Source organism: Monopterus albus, unplaced genomic scaffold, assembly GCF_001952655.1.
Source record: "Monopterus albus unplaced genomic scaffold, M_albus_1.0 scaffold161.1, whole genome shotgun sequence".
NCBI classification, from domain to species: domain Eukaryota; kingdom Metazoa; phylum Chordata; class Actinopteri; order Synbranchiformes; family Synbranchidae; genus Monopterus; species Monopterus albus.
In genome coordinates, this window is record NW_018128041.1 from 574,390 (window position 1) to 585,530 (window position 11,141).

The 11,141-nt window shown below is 41.3% G+C and overlaps 1 protein-coding gene across 4 annotated transcripts in view; it reads left to right on the plus strand.

Moving 5' to 3' along the window:
* The window catches only part of LOC109968758 (receptor tyrosine-protein kinase erbB-4), a 244,655-nt gene that overhangs the window by 157,201 nt on the left and 76,313 nt on the right, over window positions 1-11,141 (plus strand). For all 4 annotated transcript variants that reach the window (XM_020615248.1, XM_020615250.1, XM_020615249.1 and 1 more), the window contains exons 4-5: window positions 8,026-8,160; window positions 9,540-9,605. In XM_020615248.1, coding sequence (XP_020470904.1) covers window positions 8,026-8,160; window positions 9,540-9,605 — 201 coding nt within the window. The remainder of the gene's footprint in view (window positions 1-8,025; window positions 8,161-9,539; window positions 9,606-11,141) is intronic.

An 11,141-nucleotide genomic window follows, 5' to 3' on the forward strand; every position in this document is an offset into this window, starting at 1 on the left:
TACCGCACTTGGCTCTGGCACGCCATTTTACACATCAGCGACACAAGCTAACCCTTTAAAGAAAATGAGCCAAAAACAAAATTCACTGGAGAGCTTTTTCGGGAAGGAACGAACAAACAATAGGACAAAAGAAGGGTCACAGACTGCCAGCAAAAAGAAAGCTGCATTTAAAAGACAATACCATGATTCCTACCTAAGTTACGGGTTCATCGCAACAGGTGATACACAAGCTCCACACCCGCTATGCATAATTTGTGGTGACCGACTAGCTAATGAAGCCATGAAACCCTCAAAAATGCTTCGCCACATTGAGACAAAACACCCTGCGTTAAAAGACAAGCCCTTGAAATTTTTTTCTAGTTACAGGGTAACAAGCCCAGGGCTCCCACTGACTCTGCATTATGGTGAGTTGATATTATACTGTAGAATTATTGTAATTGTCTAATATAAAGTGTAATTGTTGCATTCAGATTACATACTATGAACTGACAAAGGTTTTTGTTACCCCTGCGCCTCTACCCAGTCCATGGAAAAATTTTCATGCATGAAACTGGTTCCTGGTACAAAAAAGGTTGGGGGCCGCCGATCTTGGCAATCTGCAACCATTTATCTACCAGTGGCTTGATCGCAGTCTGGAAACTTGACAGTTATTCATGGGATTTGAGAAGTCGTTTTCACTTAAGCAACTACTTTCTCAAAAGCCTCTGGTTTTTTCCTTTTTTCCTTTTTGAGAGTAAACATGCTTGGAGGCATTGTACAGTGGAGTGCTTCACAATTACGCACACAGGGTTTCCTTAGGGACCAACTGCTTGTTTTCCAGTCAAGTCATGTATTTACCTCAGATCATGGGTTTCTTAGCTGTACTCTAAATTGACTGAGGAGAGAAATCCACAACTTCATTTAATTACGAGTGGGTTGGTTTTGGTGAGATTTAGGAGGTGCAGACACAACATTCGGACCATGACACACCTACATATGCCCCATTTATCCATCCCACTAAGGGACACACAAATGTCTTCCACTTATAAAGAGTTCATACTGTATGTGCAAGTCTGTTTTATGAAGTCATCTATTTGTTGTCTTTAGCTGGAGTGTAGTTTGTTGAAGACAGTATGTTATGGGCATTAAAGGCATAAGATGAATATGATTTTCACACTATTATGGGGAACCGAATGTTTTAGTGTTCCCCTAGTTCAACTGATCCTGTTGCAGCGTTCTCCTGTGTATGTGTGTGAAGTTCAGTATGCTTTGTGAAAACCTTGTGACAGACGCCTTTTGGTCCAGAGCAAGGCAGCTTCAGTGGCTGGGCTGTTTTTGTGTTATCTTTTTAACCAGTTTTTGGAAGCTTATGTTATTCGTTAGTTTATGTCCACCTTTCTGTCTTATTCTGTCTCTGAGAATTATAATGTCTACAGATGGGTATCCTTAAAACATTATTAGCTGAGGGAAACTGAAAATGTTGCTCAGGACAGCAGAAAGAATTTCAACAATCTTTCTCTTTCTCTCTGCCTTTACTACATTTGCTCTCATGTGAGTCATTATTTTCCAGAGTTGCAGATTTGTTGCCATTTCAGTTGTGTAATGTTCATCGGAGTTCCCTGAAGAGGTTGCACTCTAAGAAAATGAAGGCAATTTGTTTCATTCCCCAGTTCAGCACCTTCTGTCATGCCAGCTGTCTGCACTGTGTCACAGGCCACATAGAGCACCAGCAACTGATGCATGTAAATGACTCTTAGACAACACAGACACACAGTAAATTATCAAATAAAGACTTTGCGGGTTGCTAGAATAAGAGCATTTGCAGATATAGAGATGTTTTGCATAGGGGATAATTATTGCAACATCTATGTATGCTTTCTCATGTTGTGTTTACCTCGTATGCCTGATAAAAGGTCTCCTATGTTCAGAAGCTTATACATATAAATGGAATACAGAGATCATAGTGTATACTGTCTGTAATAGTCCAAGATGTCTCTGCACTTGCATTAAATAAATGGCACTACTTAAGGATTTATGGCATATACTGTAAAGGAACATGGACTTTTACTGACATTTCTTGATAGTGCAGTTGTTCTTTCTATAAAGATGGTGCATTCTACTTAATTTTATATTTTGTGGGAAAAAAATCACTAGGTGCTTCCCTTGGGACTCTGCATTTTCCTCTCAAGGGCTGAGTGATTAATTGGTATCTGTGTGCTAAAGCCTCTGCTTAACTCTCCAGTTCAAGGCTTTGTCTGATCCAGCTGAGCTCCAAGATGCTTTTTGCTTTTGGACAAGTGATGTTTATTATTATGGGGATTTTTTTATGTCTGTGTGCAGCACTTCACATGTTCACCTGAAAATTGTAGAGATATAAAATGCTATTTGTCTGTCTGTTTTGTACCTGTAACTTGTGTGTGTTTTGTATGTGTGTGTGTGCGTGTGTGATGGTGTGATTCAAAAAAACGTGGGCATTCGACTGTGGAAAGCAAGAGTGATAATCTCGATTACTTTGTTCCCCATGCTCAGCAAGTCGGCCCATCACCAAAGTAAGAAAGCACATTTCACACAGGAGGGGATGGGTGGGTCTGAGGGGTGTGTGTGGCGTGGAGGACGGCAAAGATGGTGAGATGATACTAATACAAAAGAGCAGAGTGGATGCCTCGAATGCATTCTGCTGCAGTTGTATGATATGTGACACATCCACCCCTGAGACAAGACAGTAACGGCAAACCCATGAACTCATCAGTCGAGGACGGATCACTATTATGGCCTTATTCATCAGCATAATTAGGGAGAGAAAGAGATGCAGCACAAGTGGCTAGCAGCACTGATGAAAGCTCATCAGCAGGCTCCCTATAGAGCTATGGCCACTGATTGGTGCTGGGGCCATCACTGCCTTGAAAATACTTCAAAATAGAGGCTCCTCGCTCTGCTGAACGACAGTAAAATGAACTTAATTGGCTTGTAAGGGCAGCTAGGCACAGGGATCATTTTCACTTCCTTAAGAATCTGTGCACTGACTGGTCTGTTTTCTATTTTGAGCGGGTGTGATGCACAATACAAACAAATGTTCCCAAGAACTTTTATAGCACATTAAATTTTTGCTCTTACCTTGAGCTCTTAAAAACCACTCCTGCCAAATTCTGTTGTTCTTTTTTCATAGCGCTACAATTCAAGGGTCACAGAATATTGTCAGGGCACTCTGATTGTCTTTGTACTTCTCACCCTTTGTTGCTGCTAATGATCCAGAAATGAAGGCCTATTTTGGCCCTACTTCTCTGTGGAGGAGAGTGGTAGCTAAGTGCCAAAAAATGTTGAATATAAATGTAAAACCAAGGGTGTAAAAAGGTCACTTTCTTATCTACTTCCACGAACATTATCAGGTTTCCTCAAGTGCTCAGTCATTAATTTTAGACTAGTGTCGTGCCCTTTAATTGGTTAGATTATCAACCTTAATGCCAGCACCCAAGCTTGTTTCAGGTCTAATTTTATTTGTGTTCTACAAAGATCTAATCTGTAAATCATTAGTGTTACTGGGTGAAGAAACAAAGATATACAGTATTTGAGAAAAATATAAAAGTATGACATAGCAATCAGCCAGTTTTGACATATAGTTAAATAGTTGAGGATGAAAACACAATTATGTTAATAAAAATAGGTGTGCATTCTCACATCTTTGGAGCACAGACAGACAGCAGTGAGAAGCAGGAGGAAAGGTTTGCTTATGTATTCACACCTTTAGACATTCAACAGTAACAGTATGCTAACCCTTCTATGGCCTATTTATTTTTATCATATCTACTTTTGTTGTTACTGTGTAGTCTTATTGCTTAACTCACCATTGTTCTTACCTGAGCAAATGTTACATTCCAGTTTTGATGAGACTAACAAGGTGAAAATGTAAGTATCTTTGTTGCTGAAGTTAGAAGCTGGCTTTTGATAATTTCAGTTTACTTTTAAGATGTTTTCAGTGAAGGGGAAGAGAGACAATAAATGCATTTTGTGAAAGTGAGGCCGTTAAATACAGCCACCAATTCATCGTTTTAAATAATAAAATTCTCCACACCATCTTCTTCTCCAGTGATCACCTCATATCCCACTGCACAGTTCACCATCAGATCTAATCTGTGATTCAACATGACATTTAACTTTTGCATGACCCCCCCTCCCCCATATCACAGTGGGACACTTCATTTCACTGGCAGGAGAGATGTAGTGAAATGTTCCACTAGAAGCAGTTTGAACCAAACATGACCTGAGCATATGGCAATGGAGCCCTGAGCGGCCACATACAGGCATGAAACGGCATTGTTGGGAAGTGTGTCACCAAGCACAGCACTCTGCAGGACTACCCGCTTACTGCCTGCTTTGGTCCAACAGATAGACTGTCAAAGCTCTTCAGAGCTCTTTTGTGTGATGTCAGTTCTTTTTAAAGGCTGAAAGGTCCATCAAAGCATATTTTTCAGTCTGGCAGCCATCTACAGTACTGACACTGCTCTTTTTCAGGTCAAATTATGTCTATTTGGTCAACAGAAATTAAATTAACAGTAAAAACGGCTCCTTATGGCAGTGAAAAATTACTTACAGCAGAGCTATAGACACGCATGAGGTTCTCTTTGTCATTATAGTAAAAGGGGTGAAGTCTTCCTCTTGTGCTTCCAACAGAAACCTTTCACAAACAGGAATAATGCAAATTCTAGCATTTTAGTGCCAAAGTTAAACAAAGATATATTTCTCAACATCTTTTCTCTTCACCACTGTTTTGTAAATATTTAGAGATTAAGGTACAGGCAGTGGCTCTGCCCTTCAGTGACACTATTAAGCACATAATGTCTGCAGTTCTGAAAGGGGGCAACTGTGGTTCAGTGGGGAGTGCAGAGGGTCGGAGGTTCGAATTTCAATGTCTGCCATTAAAGTGTCCTTGGGCAAGACACTGAACCGTTGCCCCTGATGGTTAGAGCCATCGGTTGAGTTGGCACTGCAGATGGCTGTCTCGGTTCTGAAACAAATTCCTTGTGTGTCACATACCTGGCCAAATAAAGGTGGTTATCCTGAAGTACAGGGAAACTGAGACATTTTGTTTCATCCAGTCATAAATAACTACAGTGAACATGCCACTTCCAGTTAAGCAAATGAGCTTTACTGGAAAAGATGATCAGATAAATTATTTTTACATTAGAGCTTCAACTCAAAAGGCTTTTATGAAGTAATCATTAGAACATTACATCTGTATTACACAGCAGTACCCTTAAAACTCTGTGTAGTATACATTTAAAAGAGGTTTGCAAATGATTACTTTGAAAAACATCTTTTGTCCAAAGTAATTTTGTTAGGCTGACCTCTTCTCTTTCACCCTTATGCTGTTCACTCCTCATATCACTGTTCTCTTCCTCCACCACTGCCTTCTCTATCTCTCACCCCTCCAACTCCTCCTGCCTTGTCCTCCAATGCAGGATGATAGCTTTTATGACTACCTCGTGAATCACAGGCGTGCGGAGGGTGAGGATCAGGTGGGGGGAAGGGGGATGTAATGGGGCTGGTCAGCTGTAGATCTTTCGCCCGGGGTGGGGGGATGGGGGCTACTAGGGAAGAGGTGGGTGGTGTCACAGGACTGTCACCTGTTAATGAACGACCTCCCGATACAGGCTTGTCATCTCACAGGAAGAGTTAGTGCCCTTGCCTGGACTGACAGCAGAGGAGGCAGTTTGTCTCATGTCGAGCAGGGGCTCTCTGAACACAGGCACTAAAAGAGCATTAGGGACAGTGCTGGGTGGGTTGAACAGAAAGACGGCTTCTCATAAAATAGGAAAATGGATTAGCTCTGTCAAACCTCAAAGATTTCAAATGTAGAAATGATTGCTTCATACTTTTTATGAAAAATGCTTTCTTGATTTGTTATTCTTAAAAGTTTACCAGCCTTGTGTGCTTCTTGTTACGCTACTGTCACACACCCAGACAGCAGCTTGACAAGCATGAGATTTGGAGGACATCTGAGATTATGGAAATGATGCCCCCTCTGCACTTTTTTAACTCATGTATAGCCATGCTGGTGGTGTGACTCTAGAGAAGTTGGTGCTGGTCTGTTGGTTAGTCAGTATCTCAGCAGCTGCTGGATGCATCGCCATGAAGTTTGCCACATACTGTATATCCATATTGCCCAGAGGATGAATTTTCATGACTTCGGTGTTGCTGTTACTTTCCCTCTATTTATCTTGTGCCATCATTAGGTCAGAAGTGAATGTGCATGTTACATACAGTCAGGTGTAGGAAGAGCTCCATCATCAGGAGTCGTCTTGTCCCATGCACACAACTCTCAAACAGCTGGCTGGTCTGAGCCTTGGCCAGACCACAGTGACTTGTACAAACCACTGGCTCTGTGAGACTGTAGGTGTGTAAACCCTGTAGTCTTGACTCTTCATGTGTTTCCAGCTGACCTTTTCTTTGTTTTATTATTAGGCACAGTGTACAGTGTGTGTCTTCAGTTATGTGTATGCCTGAACAAAACTGTGGTATGATATTTTAAGGACTGAAGTGGCACAACAGCAAAACCCAGTATCTTGTCAGGGTGGCTTGAGGAAAGCCAGATAATTAGGTAATGGATAATCAAGGAAATTACACATACAAATAGAACTGTTACAGAAAATTATATGCTTTTTTAGTATATTGCTATATTCTGTATTATGTAAGAAAACCTTTTAATCTTTTCAATTGTGTAATACTGTATTGCTGCTGATTTCAGCATCAAAGCATGCTGACAGTGTGATCCACATTATTTGAATAAAGCACAGCCTGTCTGTTTTTACCCACCATCCATGAATGTAAAACACCCCCTGATAAATTGTCCATTGTGACAGGAACACGATTACATGAAGCCGCGGCTGTAGGCCACTGAGCGGGCAGACAGAGTGCCATGTCACCTCTAAGGGGACTTTGAATAAATGTCCCCATCTCTACCAAGGCCCACTTCCTTAATCAGGGTGTCGCATGGTAATGATTAGCTTCCTGTGTGTGCTTCTCAGCCACTGAATCGCCTGCATAACTCATACACTGTTAATATTCTGCCTAGGGAGGTAATACCCCTCTTTACCTTCAAATAATCCAGCCCTAATCTAAACTACATTGTTACTTCCCTATATTAAATTTAATTTATTATGAGTACTAGCATCTGTCAACTGTAATCTACAATCTGTTTGTGCTTCATGTTCAAGGAGAAGGGGAATGCAAGGTAATTGTATCTAAATCCCTCAGCTATGTTAGATAATACAGTCAGCTGGTGTCCCAAAGAGAAAGAGACATTGGTGCTGGGTATTGTTTCTCTTCTGCTTTGGGTCATGGGATGGAAGGATGGGGGATTACTGCAGCATCATTTCATTTTATGTCCATATCCAAAACCTGGATTAGTAACACAGAGAGGGATTAGAATTTATTACCGTACTCCATGCGCAGGCATCTTTTAAGGGCACTGGTCCTTGAAAAGAAACATATGCTGAATAAGGACCCTGCCTTTGTCTTTGGTGTGTTGGCTCTTACTTTGATAGAAGGATACTATGTCAAGAGAGATGTGATCCCTTGTTTTCTGTGAGTCAGTTTAATGATTTCAGTTCTTAATGATAATGGTGGTACAGTATAAAAACACTTCTGAAAAGGTTCTTTGTATTCAGAAACCAATGAGATGCGAGATTTAAATACATCTAAACCCTCTCTCAGTCTATAGCATGTTCTCTCTGAAAGAAACCTTTAACCAGTCTTCATTTACTGAATTTCATGAACATTATCCCTCATTTAGGATTTGAGTAGATTTATTTATCCCCTCCAGTTTACTTTTCAGTTTTAATTAACAAACGAGTATCTTACACTGATATTCAAACTCACTGTCTATAAATCTGATTCAGTTCAGGGAACACTCTATGCATCATGGTACTCTGACACAAAGGAGCAATGGGAGTTAACCTTGAAGTATAGATTTTCTGCCATCATTTACTACATATCCATGACTATGTGCTCATTTCTTTCTTTCTGCCTCTTTGTTCCCTCCCTGTACAGAGATATTGAATGGAGGTGTTTATGTTGACCAGAACAAATTCCTGTGCCATGCAGACACGATCCACTGGCGTGACATTATCAAGAACCCCCAGGCAGAGCTGCTAGTGGTACCGTCCAACAACAGCAACCTCGGATGTGAGTACATGGGCTGATGAAAACTGCATTTTTAGGTATCTTCTGTGAAATGAGAAGCCAATCTACATGTCAAGATACTGTAGAAATACATGCAAACATACACACCAACTCCTTTCCCAACAGCAGCAATTGTGTCCTACCCTTTTTGTTCATTCTGTTTGCCTGGTGGACATAGTGTCAGATCAACGTGTGAACCTTTATATTGTAGTGGTATGGTAGTGGCTCTGCAGCGAAGCCCATGGAGCTGCTGTCTGTTGTGCTCATTTTAAATCTCAGTGAATGTGACAGCTGGTTTGAAGCTGCCCCCGATCCCTCCCATCCCTCCATGGCCCTTGCAGTCCCTCAGCTCCCTTGGCTTTGGACATAACAGGCATCACTGTCCAGCGGACATTCTGTGTCAGAAAAACTGGCTGTTAAAGACAGACTCTCAAACTTTACTGCACATTTTTCAATGAGCCTCTTGCTCATTTTAAGGGAGAGACAGGAAAAGCATTGAAGTTCCTTTGGGCGTTCTGTATCAAAACATGTAAGGGTGAACAATAGGGACAGCGGATGCTCCAGATAACGAGCAAAGACATCAACAATGGTGGAAATGTTGAGAGCTTCAATGATGAAAAGGCCTGGTGACCTTTCTTTCCTTACAGACTGAGCAAAACAACATCTGTATAGTGTTGACTCGTAACATCAGTGGGGAGTTATGTAAAACTGGTTACTCTAAAATAAAGGTTTGCGAAGACACTTGAAAGTACATTATGAGTAAAACATTGCTATTTTGTTGATTAGATGCCACTGATGTAGGAGGAGGCAGATGAAAAGCATCAAAGAACAGAGGAGGTGGGCTAAAAGATGACAAGAGAGTGTGTGGGAGTTGAGGTTGCCAAATTGGGCCCCTTTGCCTAGCCGTAGTTAGTATTTAACATTAACAGCCCCACAGTGGGGGTGGTTGAAGGGGCAGGGTGACAATCTGCTGCTCTATTCCTCTTACTCTGTAATTAACCCATAGTCAATTAAGTCTTGTTGATAGGCCACTGGCAGATGAAGCCTGTGAGCGCTCTGTCAGGTCCCCCTTTGCCTGTGCGAGTGCTTGATGGAAGGGAGTAGAAGCCTGTCTTTCGTGCTGTTGTTCTCTAAAGGCCACAAGTCCCCGCAGTCATTCTGGCTCTGTTTTTGGATGAGCAGAGGAGATTCGACAGATTGCTCAATGTCACTTGCCTGGGAAGTATTAGGGGTGTGTGCGAGGAGATGATGGTGTGTGTGTGTGAGGAGATGGTGGTGTGTGACGGGGCTGTTCCTCTATGTGTGTTTTTGTCAAAACTACATCTGAAGTTTGCTGAGGAGTTGTCTGATGCACAGCGCCTATGTGTTTGTGTGTTCTGCAGGCAGACGTTGTCATCGCTCATGTAATGGACGTTGCTGGGGCCATCAAGAAGACCAGTGTCAAACCTGTGAGTGTGCACATGCACAAACACACATACATACCCACAGTTATCCTGGAATACCACAGGCCTGCTAACAAGGATGTAACAGATTTAGGTACTGACTTAAATGAATAGTTTTACATTTAGGGAAATAAGCTAAGTTAGACTAACCACTGCTGAATCCAGCTCCATACCTAATGCATACACACGAGACTGATATCAATCTAATCATTTCATTTTCAGGAAGAACATGTTAATTATGAGCTTCTGCGCCATCATCTGACATTGAGTAAATGAGCCTGTGATACAGTATTTAGGGGTGTCCCATAGCTGAGTGGTTATGGTGCAGTGCACTATATACTTGTCAAAACTCCATCTGAAGTTTGCTGAGGAGTTGTTTGATGCACAGCGCCTATGTGTTTGTGTGTTCTGCAGGCAAGTATATAGTGCAGTGCACTATATACTTGGCAGCACACTGCATGCACTATGTCGACTGCCATCATTTGTTGCAGGTCTCCCCACTGTCTCACTTGTTTCCTGTCTGCCTCTTCATGATTCACTGTAAATAAAGGCTAAAAGCCCAAAAATATAACTCTGAACCAGTATTTAGATTATAGTGACGTCCTCAAACACATTGAAATCCAGGCTCATGAGATTCTGTTAAGTTTGTATTAGTTTGCAGTTAAATTGAGGATGCTGCCTGCTTTAAAATAATCTGTTTTAACATAGATTAGTTTTGTACCTCTGTGGGTCCTTGGGTTTCCGTGTGTTTTTAGCTTTTTCTTTCTATTTTATTGAACCCCACAATAATCAAGGTCAAGTAAAAAAAAAAAAACGTGAAAAGAAATTACTTTTCTTTAGTGAGGGGTGAGAGGAGGACTTGGTGACCAGCATAACAGAATCAAAAAATGCATATAAATAAACTAATATTTGCATACCACACACTTAGCAATTAATAAATATAATAGCATCTAAAACAACAGAGAAGAGAGGAAGGAGGGCTACTGGAGAAATGTTAATTCTCCATATAATTACAGGATGTTCTACTCATGTCATAAAGATTTAGAGAAGGATGAGCCTGTTTTTCTCAGCCTAACACAGACAGAACCTTTTTTTTCCACTGCTGCATCATTATGTTCCCAACCCAGCAGAGAGGAAGCCCAGCATTTTTTTATGCCTCAAGCTCCTGCTGGCTGGTTGGCTGGTATATCCCCTGTACCAGTAATGTGTTGGAGGCTGTTCTTTAGCACATGTATCAGACAACTTTGATGCAATGCAATAGGTACTAGCCATGTCCAAGTATAGGTACTGTACTTGTAATAGTGACTAACTGTTCAGCATTAAAATGCAGGGGAAAACATGAATTGCAGTAAATATTTCCCTGGTTACAACAAGAATTGGCATAGTAACGAATAAAGCCAGGCTTTCTGGGAATTATCAGTGCAGTTGGATGGTGTCTTTGGATAATCGCTCCACTTGGCTGAAAACAACCATTGTATAAACACTGATATGCTGAATTAGTGAGGTCCAGTGCTGTGGAACTTTTTTTTTTCAAAGTTTTTA